Source organism: Venustampulla echinocandica, assembly GCF_003357145.1.
Source record: "Venustampulla echinocandica strain BP 5553 chromosome Unknown scaffold_1, whole genome shotgun sequence".
In the NCBI taxonomy this organism is placed as follows: Eukaryota; Fungi; Ascomycota; class Leotiomycetes; order Helotiales; family Pleuroascaceae; genus Venustampulla; species Venustampulla echinocandica.
The window spans coordinates 2,258,738-2,281,575 of NW_022474206.1; the positions used below are offsets into that span (position 1 = coordinate 2,258,738).

Sequence of the window (22,838 nt, forward strand, 5' to 3'; positions counted from 1 at the left end):
GGGCGGGGTGGTTCGTCCAAAAACAAGGCGACTGGGCGCTAGGTAAGGTAGGTAGCTGTTGTTAATTCGACGTTAGAGCCAGACAGGCTAGGAACTTAGGACCGGGTACTCGGGAAGGGCGAGGGAGGAACCTTATCGGCACCTCGACGGAGGAACCTTATTCCGTGCGACGGAGTGGCTTCCACGGACTGTGCTGGCGCTCCTCCAAAACAATGTTGAAACTACCCAAGTTATCTGTCTGCTACAGTTCTTGTGGGTGCCAATGGCGCCGCCGGTGCACTGCTTTTTAATCGAGCGTCTGCCTTTGCCATAAGGTAGGTATCTTGCAGCTTCTCGTCATTTTCTGGCCCGGTACCTTAACATTTCCACAGCTCTCACACCCCGAATACTTACCTCCTTCTCAGCTGCAGAACAGCGCCGTAACCTACATTTCCAAAACTTCAAAATCCGCGAGTAAGCATGGCTCTGTCGTCTGTTATGAAAGACTCGGCGAAGGCGGCGCCACTGAACGATACCGACACTGGTGCTGGTGCTGGCGCCGCGAAGCATGGGATGAGAACAAACGCTTCTGCACCTCCGACTGTGGGAACTACATCGGACCCTCCTATACCCGAACCATACACAGCCGCCGACGCCGACATGTCAAGATCAACCACTGCGAAGGACTCTGACAGCGTTGACCACACTGCTGAATTCGATGGTGATCTGAACACAAACGACACAATACCCTCGCAGGTTGTGTTGAAGAAGATCGAGGGCCTAGTTGTATTGGACAAAGATGGGAAAGCCATTCCATTCAAGGATCTATATAATGGCCCTAATGTGGCAAGACGCATCTTGGTGATATTCATACGGCACTTCTTCTGCGGAGTAAGTCACTCTCCCAATCCCCGAGTCCGATAACTCGGCAGGGCGCGCTACTGACACCAACCGCCCTATTGCTCTAGAACTGTCAGGAGTTCATTCGCAGTCTGGCTGCCTCTATAACGCCGGCCGATCTCCTCCAGCTGCCTACTCCCACCTTCGTCGTAATTGTGGGATGTGGCTCACCATCCCTGATACCCATGTGGCAAGACCAAACGTCGTGCCCTTTTCCGGTATATGCGGACCCCACCAAGAAGCTCTACGACGAGCTCGGCATGATCCGGACGTTGAACCTTGGCACGCGGCCTGAATACCAACGGAAAGCGCTCATGAGTCTCGTGACCGGAAGTTTCGTACAGGGCCTGAAAATGTTAAAGGGGGGAAAGGCTTTCCAAGGCGGCGCCTTTCATCAAGTAGGCGGAGAATTCATGTTCGAACCTATCAACATGGCAACACCCATTTGCAGCCCGGATGTTGCGAACGAGGATGACGAGAGCAAGAAGCTAGGAGAAGAACGCAGTTACGTCGAGGAGAAGAGGGTTACCTGGTGTCACCGGATGCGAAATACACGGGACCATGCTGAAATCCCAGAGCTGCGAGAGGTGCTTGGTCTGGATGGGGCAGGACTCCCTGGGGGGGATTCCAAGAGATGGGGCAAGGCCCTTCGAGCGCGGAAGGGAACTGGACTCAGTTCTCAATCGAGCCTCAGTGATCATGCGAGTCAGCACCGTCGAAATTTAACATCCGATAGTTAAAGGATGGACGTCGGGTTTTTGAACAGCATTTCAAGCGTTTCATTAAGAGCTAGCCTTATGCGATATTTGCGATTCAGAATATAGTTGATGTCCTAAATGACTGCCTTGCCTTGACAAGAAGCTAGATAATGATCTATGCCGGAGAGAGGGATTGAGGAATAGAGGGACTTGCTAGATCGTCTGCACTCGACAGCGAGCTCTTGATTTCCAACTTGGCTTTGCACATGCAAACTAGGAAACTAGGAGCGATTGCCGTTGCGAAAAAGTATTTCATCCTAGTTCGTCACCAACTTCCTTAGATTTACCCCTTCGGCAACCATTGTTTTCGTTACGTTGGGTTGCGTATTGGCACTGAAAGCTTCTCTTTCTTGCATCAAATAAAGCTTCTTGTCCCTGGGCCTGTTCTTTACAGCACCCTAGGCCCTTCCTCCCCAATACCACCAGAAGACATCGCCAAAGCTCTATTCCTCGGAGTGGCTTTTGTTGAACAGGGGTTAGATAATTATCATTGAACACTCGATACATGCCTTTCCGAAACGTTACAGCGTGGAAATACCAGAATCTTCCCATCTCCTAGACCTATGTCATAATAGGTGCTTGATAAATGATACCATTCTGCTTCACTTCCGCCTCCTAGATCTCCAAATACTCTTTAAACAAGTCGTTTAGCTTAGCGGTAGATTTAGAATCCTGAAGGCCATCAACAGCCTTGGGTGGCAATAGGGTAGCAGATACATCTCAACTAGTTGCGAGCATAACCACTCGCGATTAATCACTGTTTAGATATTCCATTGTTCGTCGACGAAGCTGTTGCTTCAGTGTAGATCAGTAGCTGTAAAGAAGCATGTACTATTACGATACTTAGACGGATAAAGCTATGCATAGCCGCCGGTAGAGCTGTAAAGGCTGCAAATTGGTTTTCGCCGTTATCCTGGGGCGTTTAGTTGATATAGGGCCTTACTACCTTACAAACTTGGAAGGTCGGGGATGTAAAGCTCCACAGAACTCATGCTCTCTGTCTTGGGATCCTTGCGGGTATGCCCTTATATCACAACATCTGAAAATAAAGGTTAGGTGACCGATTTGACAGTATAACGACACCCCCGGACTTCAGACTCATCGACCCTATCTGCGGAAGCCGGGTATTATTTAGAGATATGAAGATACGAGCCTTACCCAGAGAATAGATAGCGTAAATATCTTAATTTCGGTTAGATATTTACACGACTTGAATATCTCAAATTCTAGTAAGATATTCATACAGCTTGAATACCTCAATTCTGGTGAGATATTCGCGTGACTTGAATACCTCAATTCTAATTCTAGTAAGATATTTATACGATATCATATTTATATCTAGGTAATAGCCGTTAGGCCTTATAATACTGGCGAAAAGAGATTTACACCAAAGTCGCCCAAGAATGCGATATACACACAGCCTCTAACGTCACCTGACCTGTGTTTTTAAGGGCACAACTTCGGCAGAACTAGGCGACGTTTTTCAGTATGATATTAGATATTAGATATTAGACTACTATGAAAATGCCGAGTGCGGTAAGAATTATCATGGTGATAAGCGTCACATGATAGATAAGAGGTTCGCCTTTAGCTTCGCGGAGGATTATATAACTTGATTTGAATGGGTTCTGCAGCCTAGCCCAGGTGCCTTCACAGCTGTAGTTATTTTATATTGCCCTTACAATTAAGTACACTGGTGGTACATAGTAAGTGAACCGCTAACAGACGACTCGAGGAGACTTATATTACTTAGGTACCTAGGTACCTCGTTTATGGTCACATGGAGAAGCATGAGGTCACGAGGTGAGATGGTGCCAGCGGAAACGGGCTTGACCTTACGTAATACACGCTTGTCAACAGTCGAAGCAAGCTATCGACAACACTCAAATGTGCAATTGATCCTCAGCAATAGATCGATTGCCCATCATGACTGTCGTCGAAGCCGTGAAATCCGCCGTTGGGCTGGGAGACGCATCCTCCAGTTGTACGTACTCTAGCAATTACAATCACGCATCGCTAACCTCTTGTCTTCTAGCCACACAAGCAACGCGAGAAGCGATGAGCGAAGCCAAACTTCCCATTGCGTACCGTGACAGCTGTGCCGGTCTCCTGATCCCCCTCAATCGATGTCGATATGAAGAATATTATCTGCCCTGGAAGTGCGAGGTATGCCTGAAGACATCTGCATCTAAGTCTGAGTAGCTGGACAGACCGCTGTGGCTAGCCATCGGTATTTAGAGCGTTAGACTAATCATTTTGGATGCCGCAGACCGAGAGACACAGCTACGAGAAATGCCAATATGAGGCATTCAAGAAACGGGTTGCGAAAATGGACGAGTTGCGGGCGGCCAAGGGGGGAGCAAGGAGTAATTGAGTGGCGGCTTTCTGTACATTTGGAACGAATAAAAGAAGTTTACATACAGGACTTCCTAGAAGTTTGTGCTAGCAAGCCAGATTTGTGATGGTTTTAGGCCATTTCAATAGGCAAATGATCAACACGTCAATACGGTGGCTAGTTCAACGCCATATCTATCTAGAGCCCACCTTAGGGGATACGGCCTGGAAAAGCAATAATTTATCGGGAGTTCGATTCCTGGGCCCCAGAAAGTGGCGAGTTCGAGCGAAACACTGCATCCTGTTCAAGAATAGCTGAGAGCTTCGCGAGATTTGGCCGTGCTCAAAACTTTGACCGATGAACTTAATCCGCCCATTCTCACTGCGCGGTCAAATTCTATACTAGGTCTGAAAAGGTAGATTTCTTCATGGTTATTCTGGCAGCTACTAACAAGATGCCCAATATATGACAAGCTGATGCCACGCTCTTTTGTTGCAAACCTATTTCCGGGCTCTCGTGGGCCCTGGTGTCATTCTTCCCATATATCCATAACTACCCCTCCGACATATCAGATAACAAACCCAAATCTAAAATCTATACTCAGATGTCGCACACTACATCACAGCAATCATTATCCTTCCCTACCCAACCCCCTGGCCCCCCAGCCACCAAGTCCCATACCCGAAGTCCTCCTGCCACTGGCAATGGATTGTGGCGCCGGACATCGAACTACATTCCACCAGCCCATAAAGTCGTCTCCAGTGGTCGACCATTTCCTCGCCGCTCACATTACTTCTACCACATGAGTTTTATCTGAAAGCATTACGAATGCGCTGCTAGATCTGCCCTCTGCGCTTGGCAAGCATCATAAATTATCTTAGTGTTTCGCATGTAGTCTTTATTGGTTCTGTATATCGATGCAATCTGTAATCGGGGGTAAAGTGAAGAACTGCTGAAAGAATGACACTAGGTGACATTATTAATTGATAGGGCGAGGGCTGGAACGCAAGGCTCTGGAATTCTAGGGAAAGAAACTTGGAATTAAGTGAAGGGCCACCGGGGTGTATAAGCTCATGTGCTGGACTTCTGGGGACACCAATAGGCATACAACCCATTTTTCTTTTCTTTCACGGTGGATAATCAGAGCAGACTTTCGGCATGAGCTGAGTTGGCTCTAAGCTCCCCTCATATAATGGCCCTGGATGTGACGGACGGAAAACTGCGTTTATTGAACCCCAAATCTGTCTGATATTTCATTGACTAAACTAGCCATTATCACCATCGATACCCTCGCCATCCTCGCTTGGAAAGCGTTAAGATTATTTTTGCTGGATTCATGAGAGGAGCCCTTGTAGGACTTAGTGACATATTGTCTTTGGCGGCTGCAGCGCTTCTAGGTATCATTTTCATGTGAATTTCTGACAAATCACTAGGTTTATATATGACTGTCCATTGTGGTAACTCTAAGATGCCCCGTTCATAGTCGGGTGCCCGGTAATGCATAAAGCAGACCCTTAAGCAAACCAATACCCGCCTTAACACCATCCAACACATACACATACTTTGCATCTTCGCCCAACTCCCCCCTTAGAGCCTCATCCACAATGGCGTCTAGACCCGCCATCCCAGCGCAGCCAAGACAGATAACCTTGACATCCCTATCCCTCACGAGCCTCTTCGTAGCCTCGACCATCATCTTCTTCACCAGCTCCGGAGGGGCAGTATGCAGATCGTTAGCATTCAAACCGGTAGTCACTACGCCCTTAAATCTCATGGAGTTCTTCACGTCGTCCAAACCGAGAAACTCCTTCACACCATCTGAGAGGGCCTTCTCCCAATACTCCCCTGTGCTCACAATCCCAAACTTTGACGGTGCTTGCTTTGGATCCTGCGGTAATAGAGACAGGGACACGGAGATACTGGCTTCGAATATACTGGTCACGTGTACGCCAGTCGCAACTTTGGCCCTGAGCATGCTAACAAGCGGATGAACACTGTAACATGCGACGAGATATGCGCTATATTGCGGGAGTCTGGGCTCAAGATCCCTCAGACAAACATTGGCGCTCTCTAGAGCATCAGCGTCGTTGTTGATGCTTGGTGGCCCGGATGGGGCGGTGTATGTGTGGACTACGATCGAGGTTGTCGCCGTTGCCGTCGTGGTTCCATGGCGATCTATGTCGTGGATCAATTGATCCAGTGCGTCTGTCATGGACCTCGAGGAATTGGGATTGATAACGAGGATGTTCGGTGCGTCCATTTTGATAGACTCCGATGTATTTCGGGCATGCTGGAAGGAAAATGTTAAAATAGCATTTTATTATTATTACGACTACGAAGCACGGAGTACGTCAGGTACCTACAGTAAGGTGAGGTAGGTAAGGTAAGGTTGAGTACCTACTGAGCATTCGGCAACCTTGGAGGGGAACAGCAGTATTAATAGACCTATGTAGGTTCCTCCTTACCTTAGGTACCTACGGTGACCGCCTCCTCCTCCCACCAGACAGACTGACAGACAGGCGAGGCAAGCCTCCTGAGCCTCCCCCCACATCCATCCGTCAACGTCTCTCTCAACCTCAATCCAGCCCCCCCCCGCAACCCCCCTTTACACTGCAAACATGGCGGAACCTCCAATAGGTATCTATAGCTATACTTCGCCCGGCATGTCTCGTTAACATTGTCCACTAACCACGCTTCCGCAGTCCTTGACGGAGGAACTGGCTTCCTCAAAGTCGGCTATGCCGCGCAGGTATGTGCTCCCGCCTTTGAGCGGCTCGCGCAGCTTGGAGACCTTGGAACTGATCTCACCGCACGGCTCCTATAGAACTTCCCCGAATTCCAATACCCCTCCATCGTCGGCCGACCAATCCTACGATCCGAAGAGAAAGGCAACGATGGCCTGGTCATCAAAGACATCATGTGCGGTGACGAGGCCGCGGCCGCACGAACCATGCTGCAAGTCTCATATCCGATGGAGAATGGCATCGTGAAGAAGTGGGACGACATGCAGCACCTGTGGGATTATACATTCTACGAGAAGATGAAGGTGGATACCACAGGCCGCAAGATCCTGCTTACGGAGCCGCCGATGAACCCCCTGAAGAATAGAGAGCAAATGTGCGAGGTTATGTTTGAGAGGTATCAGTTTGGGGGTGTTTATGTGGCGATTCAGGCAGTTCTTGCTTTGTATGCACAAGGTAATGATCCAAATTCATGACGGTCTACGGGAGGATATTTTGGATTTGGGAGACGGCTGATACGAGTTCACTTAGGTCTCAGCTCTGGAGTCGTGGTTGATTCTGGAGACGGTGTAACGCACATCGTCCCCGTCTACGAGTCCGTTGTTCTCAACCACCTTACAAGGCGCCTGGACGTTGCCGGCCGAGACGTCACACGCAACCTGATTGCGCTGTTGCTCCGGCGCGGGTATGCACTGAACCGTACCGCTGATTTCGAGACGGTGCGCCAGATCAAAGAGAAGCTCTGCTACGTGTCGTACGATTTGGAGCTAGATCAGAGATTGAGCGAGGATACGACCGTGCTAGTAGAGAGCTATACATTGCCTGATGGGCGCGTCATCCGTGTTGGGAGTGAGCGCTTCGAGGCACCAGAGTGCTTATTCCAACCCCACCTTGTCGACGTCGAGCAACCGGGCATTGCCGAATTCCTATTCAACACCATCCAAGCCGCCGATGTCGATGTGCGCTCTTCCCTTTTTAAAGCCATCGTGCTTTCCGGCGGGAGCAGCATGTATCCAGGCCTACCCTCCCGATTAGAAAAGGAGCTGAAACAATTGTGGTTGACCAAGGTGTTGGGTGGGAACCCAGAACGGTTGAGTAAGTTCAAGGTGAGGATTGAGGACCCACCTCGGAGGAGACATATGGTTTTCTTGGGAGGTGCGGTGCTGGCGAATATTATGGCGGATAAGGAGAATATGTGGATTACAAAAGCAGAATGGGAGGAGCAAGGAACCAGGTGTCTAGAAAAGCTAGGACCGAGGTAGGAGAGACATGTAGCTCGAGGCAGAACATTCATTCTTTTAATAGGCTATGCGTCTACTGTTCACTTGATCGTGCTAATAGATTCGAGTCAACTAATCCCTTTCGTGGCAGCGAGTAACCCTACCATTGAATGAATTGACCTTTGGCAATACTGTCCTCACACCCTTCCTCGAAATTATAATTTTCTAAATAGCAGCAGAAGCGAGGGGATAAATATGCAGAACGAAACCCGTAAGCAAACCGTAAGTATAGCCTCTATCTATCGTTATACCCCGCTGACAGTGTTTCCTGATCATAGATTCTCCAGACTAGCTGTGACCCTCCACTGGCCCTCCGAAGGCCACTGCCGTGGAGGCCAAGCAAACTATCTCGAGCTCCATAACTTAAATTCCGTGCAAATCGGCGGTGCCTATTCAGCTTCCAAGCTCTGTTGAATATCTAGTTGGGGGCTTCTCGCGAGTACCCTCGTGGCCACCTTGAACTGTCTTCAGCCGTGCCTCTATTTCAGTCCTTCTCCCGATATCCCTGCCTGGCGGGGCTTGCGGATAGCCTTGAAAAGCACACGAACGCTTTCCCTAGACAGGTTCTGTAAGTTTTCTGAGGTATGTACTTCTTAGCATCCGTACCGCTGAATTGGTGCATATAATCAATAAGCGCTAAGCTGCCAGTTCGATTTGGGAAATCTATCTTTCGAGGGCAAGCCGGAACTTGACAGCGCTGAGTGATACCTCGATCGGCATCATGGCGTTTAGCTTTGTGGCTAGCCAAGGCCTATGGGACGGGGTCTAAAGCCATTTTCTATCTGTATAGCCAAGGTCACACTATCGTCGTTGAAAAAGGCCCTTTATTGTGCTTATTTCTTGTGGGGCCTGTCTTGAACTCCCTGTCGCAGTTGAGATTTCGCCATTTGAAGATTGTTGGCTTAGCTGGATTATTTTGGAAGATCATGCCTTTCCCGGCGTGCTTCTTCATCTTTCTATTGCTCTGAATTTTTGCAGTCACATCACTGGCCCTCTTCGGGGCAAAAGGAAAATGAAGTGTGATAGAGCATCTAATGTTGCTAAGAACATAGGTCAAGAATCCAAGAGAACCTAAGGCCTAGATAGAGTCGCTTTGGTGGGAGTTGAGTCAGAATATATATATGTTAATTTGCATGAGCTGTCCTTTCACCATTTCCGTGTTCTTCGCGTCCTGTAAGACTTTTGATGTACTAGACATGCATCCAGTGGTGCAAAAGTTGGCCTTCCACTCTTCAGCTATTAAACTGCATAAAAACCTGCCTACAAGCTCCCGGCAGGGATTGGAATTCAAGCTATGCTCACGGCTCTAGATAGGGGGAGGCATTATAATCCCTTCAAACCCTCCTGACGCATTTTTAAAGCATTAAAACAGAAATGGGATATTGTATTCCGGACACAAACGTTGATAATATATAACCTAGCCGCTCCCCTTAAACCAAAAGCAATAAAGCGCCTGCGACCTAATCAACCCTCCTCGTCCTCCCCCAAACCTCATCCACATCTTTCTTCCACCTTGTCTCGGGGACCCTCCACCCAACAAATAGAAAGCTCAAGGCAGCCAGTGCCGAAAATACAAAGTAGGCCCATCCCTCCCCACCAAGCGTATTATTTAACCAGGAATTGAGGATGGGGAAGAACTGCGCTACGATAAATGTAGCGACGTAGTTTGCCGCCAAACACCAACTCTGCGTTGCTCCCACGGCTTCCTGGCCCACAAGCTCAGACGCCATCATGAAAGGGACGGGGCCGAGACCAGTAGCAAAGAAAGCGACGAAGAAAAGCACTGAGATGGCGGACATAATCTTGATTTCCCAGCGGAGGGAGAGAGCGAGGAGGAGGGACATTGAGCCCATGCCAGTGATGGAGAGAAGTAAGCAGGCTTTACGGCCTATTTTGTCTGCTAGTGGGGCGCACGCAACGGTTGTGATTAGATTGACAAGGGAGATCATGATGGTGAGGCCGCGGGAGGAGAGGGGTACCACGCCATGGAGTAGGGAAACGGAGTACATCATTATGCTGTTGATCCCACAAAACTGTTGCGCGAACATAATGCCTATTACGGCTATGATGGCGGGACGGTAGAGGGGGTTACGCAGCACCCCGAAGAAGCCTACATGAATCACGGCCTTGTGAGAGTCTTTGCTGTTGGTGGAGCCTCGACGAGATGTACGGTCGGGATCTGCAAGGAGCGCCTCCTCTTCTGCCACTGCCTTGTCGACATCCCATGCCTCGATCTCTTCCGCAATCGAGTTTCCCTGCCCACGGATGCGCTGTAGTGTTTGAATAGCCCGCTGAACGTCCCCGTTTGCTGCCAGCCAAGCTGGGCTTTCCGGGACCAGGAGGAGACCGAGGCCGTGCAAGAGGCCGATTCCCGCTCCAACACCGAGGATAATTCTCCACAATGAGCCCTGGCTCAAGAAATAACCCAGCGTCTGGGTGAGCAAAATCCCGATATTGATCGTAACCTGCGTCATAGAGCCAAACAGACCCCGTTCCCGGGGCGGGGCCACCTCCGAGATGTATAAGGGCACAACAACGGTTGATGCGCCGGCTCCCACACCAGATAGGAACCTCCCGATATACATGATGGGGACGGTGCCAGCGAGGGTCTCTAGACTTGCTCCCACAATAAAGAAGACACTAGTGGCACGCATAGCCAGCAATCTACCATGGCTGGTAGAGAAAGGCCCCGAGACCAAGGCTCCAAGCAGACCGCCTAGGACGAACATCGAGGTGAGAGAAGCGAATTCAGCCTCACTCATTGGGAAACATTGCGGGAGCTTGTAGTTTGAATCGGCTTCGGCGGCAGATTTGGCGGCGCAGGTAATCACACCTTTGGGGGCGTTGAGTTCAGACTACCCAAGCAATATAGTCAGCGTGTCTGTCTGAGTGTCTGAAATCGGCGTTCGAGCCGTGCTGGGGCTGCGGCTGGATAATATTTACCAGATGAAAACCGAACTGTAGCGGGCCCAGAGTTGATACAAAAATGAGGAAGACCAAGTAGGCCGTCGCATCTCGAACGCATTGCCTCAAGCCAGCGGAAGCCATAGGGGAATTGGTACAGTATCGAAGAAGGTAATAAGTTGATATGGCCAGACCTGAAGCACAAAGGTCGGAGCGTCAACTCATGCCGGGGGGTTGGGTCGGCTTTGTACTTCGTCGGCGCGAGATGCTACGTACAGCAGCAGGAATAATGTAACCCTTAGATACGGATACTACTGTGTACCTAGGTAGGTAGGTAGTATGTTCTGTAGGTAGGTAAGGCTGGTACCTGAAACCTGGGTACTCGTACTGTAACTTGGGTACGTAGGTACGTAGGGACTTATTAGCACATAGGTCGTAGGTCATACGTATTCCCGTCAACCACAACCACAACCGCACTCAGCAGCTCTCCGCTCTCCGCCCTCCTCACGTGACCATATTTCGTGCGGAGTACCCAGGCCCCCGCCCCGCCCCGCCCGCCCGCTCAGGCTGTAACCCCGACTTCGCCCTTCCTCCTCCGCCCTCCGCCCTCCGTCCTACCGCTACCTGAGGTACGTACATCCCTTACGTACCTGACCAACCAACCCAGCTATTAATACTAGGGAAGTATCCCTTAGGCTCACCTCACCTCACATCACGGGTGTTAGCATCGGCAAACGAATGTCCAGTATTGACATGAGCCTGACCTCGAATCCACCGTCCTCCGGGGCAGCTCCCTCCTCGGCCTCTGCCTCAGCCTCAGCCTCTGCCTCCCTCTCTGCAGCTGCCTCAGCCTCAGCCTCTGCTTCAGCCTCGGCCCCGGGCCCGACCTCGCGGATCCAAACCCAATCGTTAAAGAGGAGCGTGCAGCAGGCATTTGATGGTAGATCTACCCCCATCCTCATCCCCTACTCTTCTCTTATTTTCTCTCTCTTCACTCTCTTCACTCTTTCCCCTCCTCCTTCTCCCCCTTTTCTCTCTTCTCTTCTGTCGTATCTGGTGTCATTTCCGCCTTTTCCATCTCGTTCTGCTCGAATTTCTCCTCATGATTCCCTAACTGCTTGTCTCCGTCCCGGTCCTGCCGATCTGACCCTGCGGTCGCCCCCCGCGCTGGAACTACTCCACTCGATATGTTCCCCCCGAGGCGTCCTGCATTTCGTTTGTTGGTTCTCCCTGCTGTACCAACCCCAGTGCTGATGTTTGCCCAGATCCAACAGACAGAGGAATAGCACCGAATGTCGGCTACCAGAGCAAGGTTCGAGTCATCGACCGCTACAAGGTCATCGGCTTTATTAGCAGTGGAACCTATGGCCGAGTCTACAAGGCCGTCGGCCGTCAAAACCAGACGGGCGAGTTTGCAATCAAGAAGTTCAAGCCCGGTAAGAATAGCATGCTGTAGCCGATGAGCCTGGATATAGAAAGGCTGATGAGATGAGAGCCAGACAAGGAGGGCGAACAGATCCAATATACGGGGATATCGCAGTCAGCAGTTCGGGAAATGGCCCTCTGTTCGGAACTCAGCCATCCAAATGTTATCAAGCTGATCGAGATCATCCTGGAGGACAAGTGCATCTTCATGGTGTTCGAGTATGCGGAGCATGATTTGCTCCAGATCGTCCACCACCACACGCAGCCCACAAGGCATCCGATCCCGCCACCGACCGTCAAGAGTATCATGTTTCAGCTTCTGAACGGCTGTCAATATCTACATAGCAACTGGGTGCTCCACCGAGACTTAAAGCCTGCAAATATCATGGTTACGTCTAGCGGCGAAGTCAAAATCGGAGATCTTGGGCTTGCACGGCTCTTCAATAAACCGCTGCATTCGCTATTTAGCGGTGACAAGGTAGTCGTCACGATATGGTACCGTGCCCCGGAGCTGCTCCTTGGGTCGAGGCATTACACACCAGCCATCGACATGTGGGCTATAGGATGCATCTTTGCAGAGCTGCTCTCACTGCGGCCTATCTTCAAAGGCGAGGAGGCAAAGATGGATTCCAAGAAGACCGTACCCTTTCAGCGGAACCAGATGCAAAAGATCGTCGAGATCATGGGGTTGCCCAGGAAAGAGCAATGGCCACACCTGGTCAATATGCCAGAATACGCGCAGCTGCAAACATTACCTACAAGCTCTCATAACAAGTCTGGGGGGTCAAATCTCGAGAAATGGTATTACAGTACCATTAATTCTCACTCGGCAACCTCTGTGATGTCTTCCAATTCTTCACTGGGGGCCGAGGGATACAAGCTCTTGAGTGGATTATTGGAGTACGACCCCGAGAAGCGGTTAACCGCACAGCAAGCTCTGCAGCACCCATTTTTCAGCACGGGCGACAAGGTATCAGCGAATTGCTTCGAGGGCATGAAGATGGAGTATCCGCATCGGAGAGTGAGTCAGGACGACAATGATATTCGCACGAGCAGCTTGCCAGGCACCAAAAGAAGCGGACTGCCGGATGATTCTAGGCCCATGAAGAGGATGAAGGAATGAGGGTCCTTGGTATGATGTCTGCGGTATCGTTGTGCTCTGTAGTCGTTCTGTCTGTCCCGCACAATTAGGATCCGCCGCTCAGGATGTCCCCTAAAACCTGCCATTTTCTCGCACAGCGTCACGAAGTACGGGGTTGCCATACACGGATACTCCCAGAGTCTCGAAACCCGTCCATCCGCGTCTAGAACCCCAAGTACGGAGCAGATGCACGGCTAACGACACTGTAAATAGCGGTGTGATGGTAACCTGCCGCTGGCCGAGTTGGCTGGCGCGCTGGCCGCTCTGTGGCGCAAAGTGAGGGTTCGCCACACTCATACGCGACAAATGAAAATGCAAAACCATGTCGGGGGGGTCTCGAACACGCCAAGGATCCATCTACCAGGACCTTGACGGTTCCTTGGTTAGCTACGTCATGCAATTGAGACATTCGAATTGAAATATGAAGTGGATATAAATCCGGATTCCTCACAAATGAACATATATATACGGCATATAATAAATAGTATTCATGTATACTTTTGCTCCCATCCTCATCGTCATTGAGAATATATCATTGATTATCCATTGATAACCCCAAAAAGAACCAAAGAGGGCCACAGATCACATACTATACTCTGTACTACCTACTACATACCACCACAGTGATAGCAGTCGCAAGCATATCCCAACGCAGCACAACAACCCCACATCCCCTCAAATCACCAAGAAGAACAAAAAATGCCATTCTTTTACAGCAAACGTTTCGGAGGCCGACGAGCGGGCGGTACTATCATCGCGGATAGACATGGCCCCCATCGACCTATTTTCCGGTTCCGATGTTGTGGGTTGAATTGCTTCCGTTAAGCTAAAATAACCAAGCGAGGGTGAAATTGTGGAGGGGGAGCATGGAGGAGGCCATCGGTAGACAGGATTCAGTGCGTAGCACAATGCGTTCAATGTTGACTTGGAGAACTTGTAGCGGAACTTGTGACTCTGCGGAGGGAAATAAACAGGGGCGAGGGGAAACTATTCTATCTGCATAAGTACCTGACTTAAATAGGTGCTTACCGTGGCAAACCTATTAAGTTGTTCGATGGGCATAGCCAGTATCTGTACTTTCTCGTTTAATCACCTTATAGTAAAGTGATAGTCTTTAACTTCCCTTCGCTCTGCTAAATACGTAGGGAATAAAGACAGGTAGATTATAAAACAGAGATAGAAGGGCTAAAGGTACAGTACAGTTCCATCACCTGGCGAGAGCCACAAGATTTCCTTGAGCAACAAGCAGTTTGTTTCCACTATAAGTACAAGCTCCACTAGTCGATAACATACACAATTTTGCAGGGCCTATCTCCTGATTTAGAATTTAACAATGCTGTCAATATTTTATAGAGCGTAGCCCTTTGGAATAGGTACGGTAGCTTCTCGTATATATCCTTACACATATATTTCTGTCTTTAGATTATCGAAAGTGGTCCTTTAAATGCGTTTCCACGTACGAGTCTCCTAAGTTCATAAAGCGGAAGTGCCCACTGATACAACTACAACAAGCCCGACGAAGAATAGGTCGAATTCAAAAAATATTAAGTTGTCAGAGGATGTACAAGTTTTCAAAAAAAAAAAGGGCGACACTATATTCTTTGGATGACCTACCCTTTTCCAGACTCGTCACATTCTTCAGGACTTAAATGGTTCATCTCATCTTCAGCTGACACCTTGCCCCCAAAAGCAGAATAAAAACAAGAGGAAATATGGTATCACCGCCCTATAGTAGTGAAAAGCAAAAATAACGCGCGCGCTCATCATCAAAATGTACGAGTACGAGTACAAATATAGCAAAGCGATGGACATTGTTCGGTGCAGCGGGGGAGTGTGGGTTTCATGCCCTGTTCATAGCGTAGCCCGGTGTTTTGCCTGGCCTTGTTCCTTGATAAGATCCGCCTTTCCGTCGCTGGCGTGATACCCTGAGTGAAGTTGGGTTGTGCGGGGCTTGGGGAGGATTGCGTAGGATTATTTCTTGCCTGCAGTATTGGGGGGAGATTTGACGTTGTTGGAGAGCCATGCCTAAGGGATATTGCGGTTAATGGTGGGATATGGATTAATAGGCAAACATCTGAACGTACCAATCCTTCTAGTAGCCCTTCACCAGTTGTAGCACAACTGGGCACGACAAACCAGATCTTGTCTTTCAGTTGGTTGAGCTTCAGGGCGTCTGTTACTTCTTGTGGTTTCATAGCTGCCATACTTGTCAATATCTAGTTGCACAGGTGAAGTTGCTAGGGAAAGGGGGTCATACCGCCAGGAATATCTTGTTTGTTGGCAAATACAAGAAGAAGTGACTCTTTCATTTCCCTATCATTGATAATCCGATGTAATTCCGATCTCGCCTCGTCTATACGTGCCTTGTCGCTCGAGTCGATTACAAAAATAAGGCCTTGGGTACCTGTTTATTCCCAAAATCAGCATGTACTCACTCCATTCACGCATGAAGCTCCCTGACGGCACCTCGAATCTAACAATAATCTTTTGGCGCGTCTCCTTCCGCAAAGGTATGAATATTCCTCGATACATACCACTAAAATAATGCCTCCAGAGCGGTCGAATTTTATCCTGTCCACCAACATCCCAAACATTAAACTTCACGTTCTTATATGTGACCGTCTCCACGTTAAACCCGACTGTGGGAATAGTCGTAACATCTTGATTCAACTTCAGCTTGTAGAGGATTGTTGTCTTGCCCGCCGCATCCAAACCCAGCATCAGCAACCGCATTTCTTTCGATCCGAAGATCTTGCCCATCATTTTTGAGATCTGCCCGCCCATATTTGCTCCGTCGTCAGGGAGATATGCGTTGTCTCGTCCCTTTAGGTGGGGAAGGGATTATGCGCTGTGGGGTTCTCGCGCTAGAGTGGTCAGAGGCAGACGAAGATATTCCACGAAGCGTCAGTGGATGGGCGTCAACGAGGTTCCTCAGGTCTCGTACAGATCCAATATGTGAGGCTGAGACCTCGGTCGATTGCGAGAACGCACGTCAGGAGAAGTTGCTTGTATATGCGGTGCGGGGATATTGCTGCGCCAGCTGCAAGAAATTGCGTACTTTACTTTGACGTTTGGACAATCGTAGTGAAGTGGTCGCAATGTTAGATGTGGTGGTCTTGTTCCTGTGAGCGCGGTTGTTTCAGGGGCACCGCGTTTAATTGCTGCTCTAGCCCGCCAGATCATGTGACTACATCTTTGTGCCGATTCCTTGACGTAAAGGTACCCAGTACATAAAGAAGTGAAAAGTGTAGTTTTGGAGATCCGTCCAACTGGAAGGTTGTGTAATAGAAATCAATGGGTGCGTCAAGCTGTTACCTGGAAACTATAAGTAGTATCTACTAATAATCTGACATTTCTTGGATTATATATACATAGGTAGGTATGTAATAGAGATATGGTACGAGACGTGTCGTTTCCCACGATATCATCGCCGGCAGTGTCCTTTGTAGCAGAACCTCTTCTCAAAGAGTCTAGGAGTATTCCCTCGTAGTACTCCGTACACCGCGCCCTGCCCTGTCCCAGAACGCCTGCTAAATATCCTGACATGCCTTTCCAAGCTACATCCGTGGCGAGACGAAGGTATTGCTCTAACCTTTATGATCCAGCACGAGACGGCGATCGACCATCTTTTCTTGCTCCCCTTCGATTTCTTCCTCGAATAGCAATTCAACTTTAGACCCACCTTCTAGCATGCGCTTCACATCAGCCCGATAAAACGTAGAAGTGGTCGGATAAAGCGCGAGAACACGTTTTCCAACCTCATAGTCCTCTAATTTGGAACCGGGAGGAGGTATTGGTACCATTTGCGACGCAGAGGACTTGTAAACGGTATCAAGGGTTTTATCGTCAGGATAAGGATCCCGGACCTCATATCTTCGACTCTTGCCCTCCCCAATGACGCGCGTAACGATCCCTTGGATCCAGTCAAGTTCTTCGCCAGATTTCCGTTTGAATGCAACCTCATCCCCAATCGCGTAGACGATTTTGGGCTTGCTTGTGTTTCGCTCGACAGGTTCAACAGGACCATCCGCCCTGACGGCCACATCTAGGTTTCTGGGAGGCTGGCTACTGGTCCTCCCGCCAGCACCGGCTTTCCGAATCCGATTTTCAGCTGGCGACGGGCCGGGGGAGTCGGATGGTCCATCGAATTCCATAGCAGATCTCGAGTGGGAGTCACGGGAGGTGGAGCCCCTTGCCGTGGTTGACTCCTCCTTCTCCTCGTTGCTTCTAACAACTGCCATAAGTATGCCTATGTTTTGTAAGAGGCCATTAGAACTATCCGAGCCTATATAGGCCTTTTGGTTATCTGCAATCCGAACTTGTTCTCGGTACATGGAACTCAATTCATCCAATTCTTCTGTTGAGGGCTCTTTTGTAAATTAGCATGAGGGACGGCATCCGGCAGAGATCGAAAATTGCACGAATTACCTACCCTTTCCCGCCACTTGCCTTTCCTTAATCTTGGCTTCCTTCGCAAAGATTTGTTGCTTAAGCTCCTCTGCTCTCTTCTCATTCTGTATAACCTTGTCCATGTCAGACAAACAATCTCTCCAGATTGCAACTTCCTCCCCAGTCTCATGCATACCTCCACGGGCGCCACCCCGCGGTGCTCGGATTCTCTGGGTGGACATTCTTTCGAGCGAGCGACTTGATTTCTTGGGCCGTGAAGGGTTGCTTCGAACGTTCTAGGGGGTGTGGCTGTGGGTGTGGGTGGTGCCAAAGAGTAGCCTAGTGATCGAGCCGGGCGATGGACAATAATTTCTAGAAATTGATACGTGTATAAGGGCAGCTGCTGCGAATGCTGGTTGGTGCTGCTATTCGTTGGCCACCTCAATCGCTGGCAGCAAACACTCTCGTTTCAGCTATCGCCTCAATGATAGTAGATGGTGAGTCCTCCGGACTATCTACGCACTCATATTTATGTTAGCAAGCAAGAATACGTAGGTACTCTACCGAACCATGATGAGAAGAGTGGTTGGTGTGCGGTGGGGCATACCTCGCACTGTCATCGTTTTCGATGCGCACTTGCTCCTTACTGGCCATCTACCTTGCCTGCAACTGTAAGAATATACAAACCGGGTATTATGTTACGCAGCTTTGAGTCCAAGTAATCTGTGCTTGCTGAGGAAGAAGGTGAACCGACACGATGGCGGAGAAGGTAAATACTGTACCTATTATGCAGTAAGAGCTACATCGAGCGGCGATTGAAGTTCACGGCACTTCGTACCTCCGTGCTCCGTGCTCCGTATGATTTATTACCCTACAGTATGTAGCGGTGTTGAGCGGTGACGTTGAGCTGGGCAAACCCACTTATTAAGTGCTGTCCCTCACTTGTCTGTTTTCTACGCAGCACAAGAACACAACACACAATCGAACAGCAGCAACTGCAACTACAACTACAACTACAACTCAGCAGAGCCTAGGTTACACTTCTAGATATCCCGCCTTCAATCCTCTCAGCGGTACTAATCCGTAGCTTGGAGTCGTTTGCGTCTCATTCTGCTCGCCGCCATGCAAGTCCCTTTGATTCGGCTCCAATGCGGAGTCAACAGCTACGACTGGGGGAAGCTGGGCAAAGATTCAGCGGCTGCTGTATTTGCTGCTGCGACACCTGCCGAGGATTTCTCAATCCAGGAAGACAAGCCGTATGCAGAGGTATTTATTCGCACTATTCAGAATCATAACATCCACACACGGCTCATCGCAATAGCTATGGATGGGCACCCATCCTTCGAACCCCTCGAAAGACCTCGCCACCAAACGGACCCTTCTTGATCTTGTACAAGACAATGAAGCCCTCATGTCCTCGGAAATCAGCCATAAATTTGGGAACAAGCTGCCTTTCCTCCTCAAGGTCTTATCGATCGGCAAGGCCCTCAGCATACAAGCCCATCCGAACAAGCAACTTGCCGAACAGTTGCATAAAAAAGATAGCAAGAACTATCCAGATGACAACCATAAGCCAGAGATGACGATTGCCATCTCGCCTTTTGATGGACTCTGTGGATTTAGGCCCCTTGCAGAAATATCACATTTCTTGTCGACGGTGCCAGCGCTGAAGAAGCTCGTGGGGGAGGCGGAAGCGGAGGTATTCCAAAGCTCCATCAAAGGACAAGAAACATCAGACAAGAAGGAAGACGAGGAAATTAACAAGAAGGCTTTGCGAAGGGTCTTTACTTCCCTGATGAAATCGAGAAATGAAGATGTCGAGCTAGCAAGCAAAGATCTGATTATATCTGCACGGGAGGAGGGTTCAAATTTCGCAGGAGGCGGTGGACCCTCGAACACTGGGAAGGAACTTGCAGACTTGGTAGTACGAGTCAATAAGCAGTTCCCAGGCGATATTGGAATCTTTGTACTCTTTTTCCTCAACTACGTCAAGCTTGAAGTTGGAGAGGCTATGTTCTTGAAGGCTGACGATATCCATGCATATCTAAGCGGCGATATCATCGAGTGCATGGCTTCCTCCGACAACGTTGTTCGGGCGGGATTCACACCTAAGTTTAAGGATGTTGATACCTTGGTTTCGATGTTGACGTATTCGTATGCTCCGATTGAGGAGCAGAAAATGCACCCGGTCGATTACCCCTATGTTACTCTTAACCGCGAGGCATACTCGTCGGGCTCGACTGCTGCCCTCTACGATCCACCTATCGAGGAGTTTAGTGTTGTGAAGACGGACCTGAAGAAGAAAGGCGCGAAAGCGACGTTCGAGCAGCTTGCAGGGCCCAGCATCTTTATCTGCACATCAGGCAATGGCAAAATCAATGTGGGTCCAAAGGTGGAAGAGGTGAAGCCCGGATATGTCTATTTCGTAGGTGCGACTGCAGAGGTGGTTTTGGAGAGTGAAGATGAAGATTTCACTACGTTCAAGGCTTTCTGTGAATTGCATGACAAGGAGGGTATCGATGGATCGCACCTATGAGGAATAGTATTGGAAATATGATGATAGAGCCATCTCTTGGGTTACTCTTCCGTTGTAGAAACCCTTTCCCCGCTAGCTTGCGTCGTGATAGTATTGAACAGAACTCGGATTTCTCTAAATCCAACGAAAGCAATGACCGACCAAGCTATCATATGCCAAAACAGTCTGAATTATCCGGAGCTTTGGGGGGGTTTATTTCAGCGACAAGCTCGAGATTATCTTTATAAACACGTTACACCTATCCTAACGATGCATTCATGCGCCTTCATATACAGTCTCTAAACACCAAGCCACCAATCTATCCACCGTCCATTTCTAGAACCACCAATAAAGGAAGGTCGCAGCTTTCTCTAAGGGGTTTCTCCCTCTTTAGTACTTGAATTGGTTTTGGCCTCAGCAGCCTCCAACGCACCCGGCTCCAACAGATCCACGCCTAGCCTTTGTGCTTCCTGGACCTCCCTCTGCGGCCCAACAAACCACTTCCTAGCGCTCAACAACCAAACGCCCAAACTCCCCACAGCAATGATTCCGACCGCAACCACAGTATAATTCAGCGTCTGAGTCCCGACCGGGTTGACCGTCGGCAGGCAGAAGATAATAGTGATAAATCCTATCCAAGCTACGGCTATAAATGCTACAGGTCGCGAGAAAACGCCAAGGTTAAAGGGTCCTTTGCGCGCATTGAAGGAAGTGGAGTAGATAAGCCCTATGAGGATGGGGATTCCGTATGAGATGTAGAGACCGATTGTAGCGATAGAAGTAGCGGCGGCGAAGGCGACAGAACTACCGAGGGAGGGGAGGGAGAGGCAGAAGGAGAGGAAGGCGGCTAGCCAGACGGTGCGAATGGGGGACTTAAAGCGGTCGTCTACTTTGTGAAAGAATTGAGGCTGTGTAGGTCTGTTATTAATTCCCTCTCCACTCTGGCATTGGGGGATATTAAAGGAGGGACAGGCACCAATGGGGGCTAGGATAAGAGACTTACGATTCCACCATCACGGGCAAATGCGAACATCATCCTCGAGTTCGACGTCATTGAGAAGAGCCCACAGTGCCATACACAAACCATAATGACACACATCAACACTACCGCACCGTCATCGCCGCAGATATCAACGAAGATTTGTAGCACGGGTTGTCCAAAGGAGCTCTCCACCGTATTTTTCAAGTCTTGAATGGAGAACAAGAAGGACATGAGGACGAAGAACCCAAAGAGGGAGGAGAATCCCACCGAGCTGATGACCCCTATTGGGGCTGACCAGGAAGCTTTCCTCGTTTCCTCGGACAAATGGGCAGAGGCATCGAAGCCAGTTAGTGTATACTGGCTCATGAGCGCACCGCAACATGCTACGTAGGCGGGAGATGCGCGGATACTCCATCCATCAGCTCCGTCTGCTCCCGTGAGGTCGTTGAAACTCGCAAAGACGAATTTGGCACTCTGGTGCGTGGGAGCCTTTGCTAGGACGGCTATTGCAAGACTTGTCACGCCGACAGAGTGGAGGAAGATGGAAGTATTATTGAGATACCGCAACACGCGGACGCCGAATGTATTTACCACCCCGTGGGAGATGAGGACGGCGGCATAGATACCAACTGTTTTGCCGGCGGTAGGGACATAGGCCGATTTGACAGTAGCGGTGGTGGAGATGAGCCCTGCGCAGCCGAATGAAATACCTGTTGTGACAGCAACTTGACCCAGAAGATTGAACCTTTTTTGATCGTTAATTAAGCCCCGGGTATTGAAAGACGAGAAACTGAGATATGGAATCGGGTTCCAATACGAACCAGCCTGTGATCCACGACGCAAATGCGGAGTGCTTTGCTGGCGCAAGCATTGCCGCCCAGTAATATGGCCCGCCAGCTGTAGGAATAGCAGACACAATCTCTGCCATGCCGAGCGCAACAAACATGGTAAACATGGATACGATAATCCATCCTACGGACATGACTGATGATCGATTAGCCCCTATTCCTATAACTGACGTCAAGGTGTTGGGGGGTAGAACGTACCTCCTGGACCACCAGTTGTGAGGCCGTACTGGAAGAGCGTCGTTATACCCGTAATTACTGACTGCGTTTCTGATCAGCATAGCTCTGTAATGTTTACCTCCTCTTCTTCAATGCCAAAGAAGAACTAGGTTAAGTCAGACATACGATAATAGAAAATGAAATGCCAAAATTGTGCATCAACCCCCAATCTCGGCGTAGTTCTTGCTTGTACCCAAACTCGGCCAGCACCTCCTCATCATTTTCATTGACAGTCGAGTGCCGCCGCTCAAGAGCATTCTGAGGATCCGTCATGGCCGTGATGCCCGTGGTGCCTATGTTTATCTTGGTCGTCGCCAAATAGCAGCAATTTCTCAGTTCCTGAAAGCAAATGCAAATGGCTAGTGCAAGATAGACAATACAGAACGAGTAGAAGTTCAGAAAAGCGTCATGGTGGAATTCTGGGA

At 49.5% G+C, this 22,838-nt stretch overlaps 8 protein-coding genes across 8 annotated transcripts; 4 read left to right on the plus strand and 4 right to left on the minus strand.

The window, feature by feature from the left end:
• Positions 1-459: 459 nt before the first annotated feature.
• Positions 460-1,619, plus strand: BP5553_03269 (Uncharacterized protein; the record flags this gene model as incomplete). The annotated part of the gene is made up of 2 exons (XM_032011892.1): positions 460-870; positions 948-1,619. The coding sequence occupies 2 exons, from the start codon at positions 460-462 to the stop codon at positions 1,617-1,619; spliced, it is 1,083 nt and encodes a 360-aa protein (XP_031871585.1).
• A 3,830-nt stretch (positions 1,620-5,449) lies between these two features.
• BP5553_03270 (Uncharacterized protein) lies at positions 5,450-6,232 on the minus strand (the record flags this gene model as incomplete). The annotated part of the gene is made up of 1 exon (XM_032011893.1): positions 5,450-6,232. One exon carries the CDS (start codon positions 6,230-6,232, stop codon positions 5,450-5,452), a length of 783 nt encoding a protein of 260 aa, XP_031871586.1.
• A 358-nt stretch (positions 6,233-6,590) lies between these two features.
• On the plus strand, positions 6,591-7,975 carry BP5553_03271 (Actin-like ATPase; the record flags this gene model as incomplete). Its single annotated transcript, XM_032011894.1, has 4 exons — positions 6,591-6,609; positions 6,675-6,721; positions 6,797-7,169; positions 7,245-7,975. 4 exons carry the CDS (start codon positions 6,591-6,593, stop codon positions 7,973-7,975), a joined length of 1,170 nt encoding a protein of 389 aa, XP_031871587.1.
• A 1,478-nt stretch (positions 7,976-9,453) lies between these two features.
• Positions 9,454-11,853, minus strand: BP5553_03272 (Glucose transporter; the record flags this gene model as incomplete). The annotated part of the gene is made up of 2 exons (XM_032011895.1): positions 9,454-10,848; positions 11,662-11,853. 2 exons carry the CDS (start codon positions 11,851-11,853, stop codon positions 9,454-9,456), a joined length of 1,587 nt encoding a protein of 528 aa, XP_031871588.1.
• Positions 11,854-12,084: 231 nt separating this feature from the next.
• On the plus strand, positions 12,085-13,445 carry BP5553_03273 (Kinase-like protein; the record flags this gene model as incomplete). Its single annotated transcript, XM_032011896.1, has 3 exons — positions 12,085-12,112; positions 12,163-12,333; positions 12,397-13,445. The coding sequence occupies 3 exons, from the start codon at positions 12,085-12,087 to the stop codon at positions 13,443-13,445; spliced, it is 1,248 nt and encodes a 415-aa protein (XP_031871589.1).
• A 1,989-nt stretch (positions 13,446-15,434) lies between these two features.
• BP5553_03274 (uncharacterized protein) lies at positions 15,435-18,094 on the minus strand (the record flags this gene model as incomplete). The annotated part of the gene is made up of 8 exons (XM_032011897.1): positions 15,435-15,488; positions 15,548-15,660; positions 15,721-15,867; positions 15,998-16,286; positions 16,455-16,732; positions 16,835-17,002; positions 17,056-17,832; positions 17,896-18,094. The coding sequence occupies 8 exons, from the start codon at positions 18,092-18,094 to the stop codon at positions 15,435-15,437; spliced, it is 2,025 nt and encodes a 674-aa protein (XP_031871590.1).
• An 880-nt stretch (positions 18,095-18,974) lies between these two features.
• Positions 18,975-20,388, plus strand: BP5553_03275 (Mannose-6-phosphate isomerase; the record flags this gene model as incomplete). The annotated part of the gene is made up of 2 exons (XM_032011898.1): positions 18,975-19,118; positions 19,174-20,388. The coding sequence occupies 2 exons, from the start codon at positions 18,975-18,977 to the stop codon at positions 20,386-20,388; spliced, it is 1,359 nt and encodes a 452-aa protein (XP_031871591.1).
• A 350-nt stretch (positions 20,389-20,738) lies between these two features.
• Positions 20,739-22,686, minus strand: BP5553_03276 (Uncharacterized protein; the record flags this gene model as incomplete). Its single annotated transcript, XM_032011899.1, has 5 exons — positions 20,739-21,308; positions 21,371-22,094; positions 22,171-22,333; positions 22,396-22,456; positions 22,540-22,686. 5 exons carry the CDS (start codon positions 22,684-22,686, stop codon positions 20,739-20,741), a joined length of 1,665 nt encoding a protein of 554 aa, XP_031871592.1.
• Between the last annotated feature and the right edge of the window lie 152 nt (positions 22,687-22,838).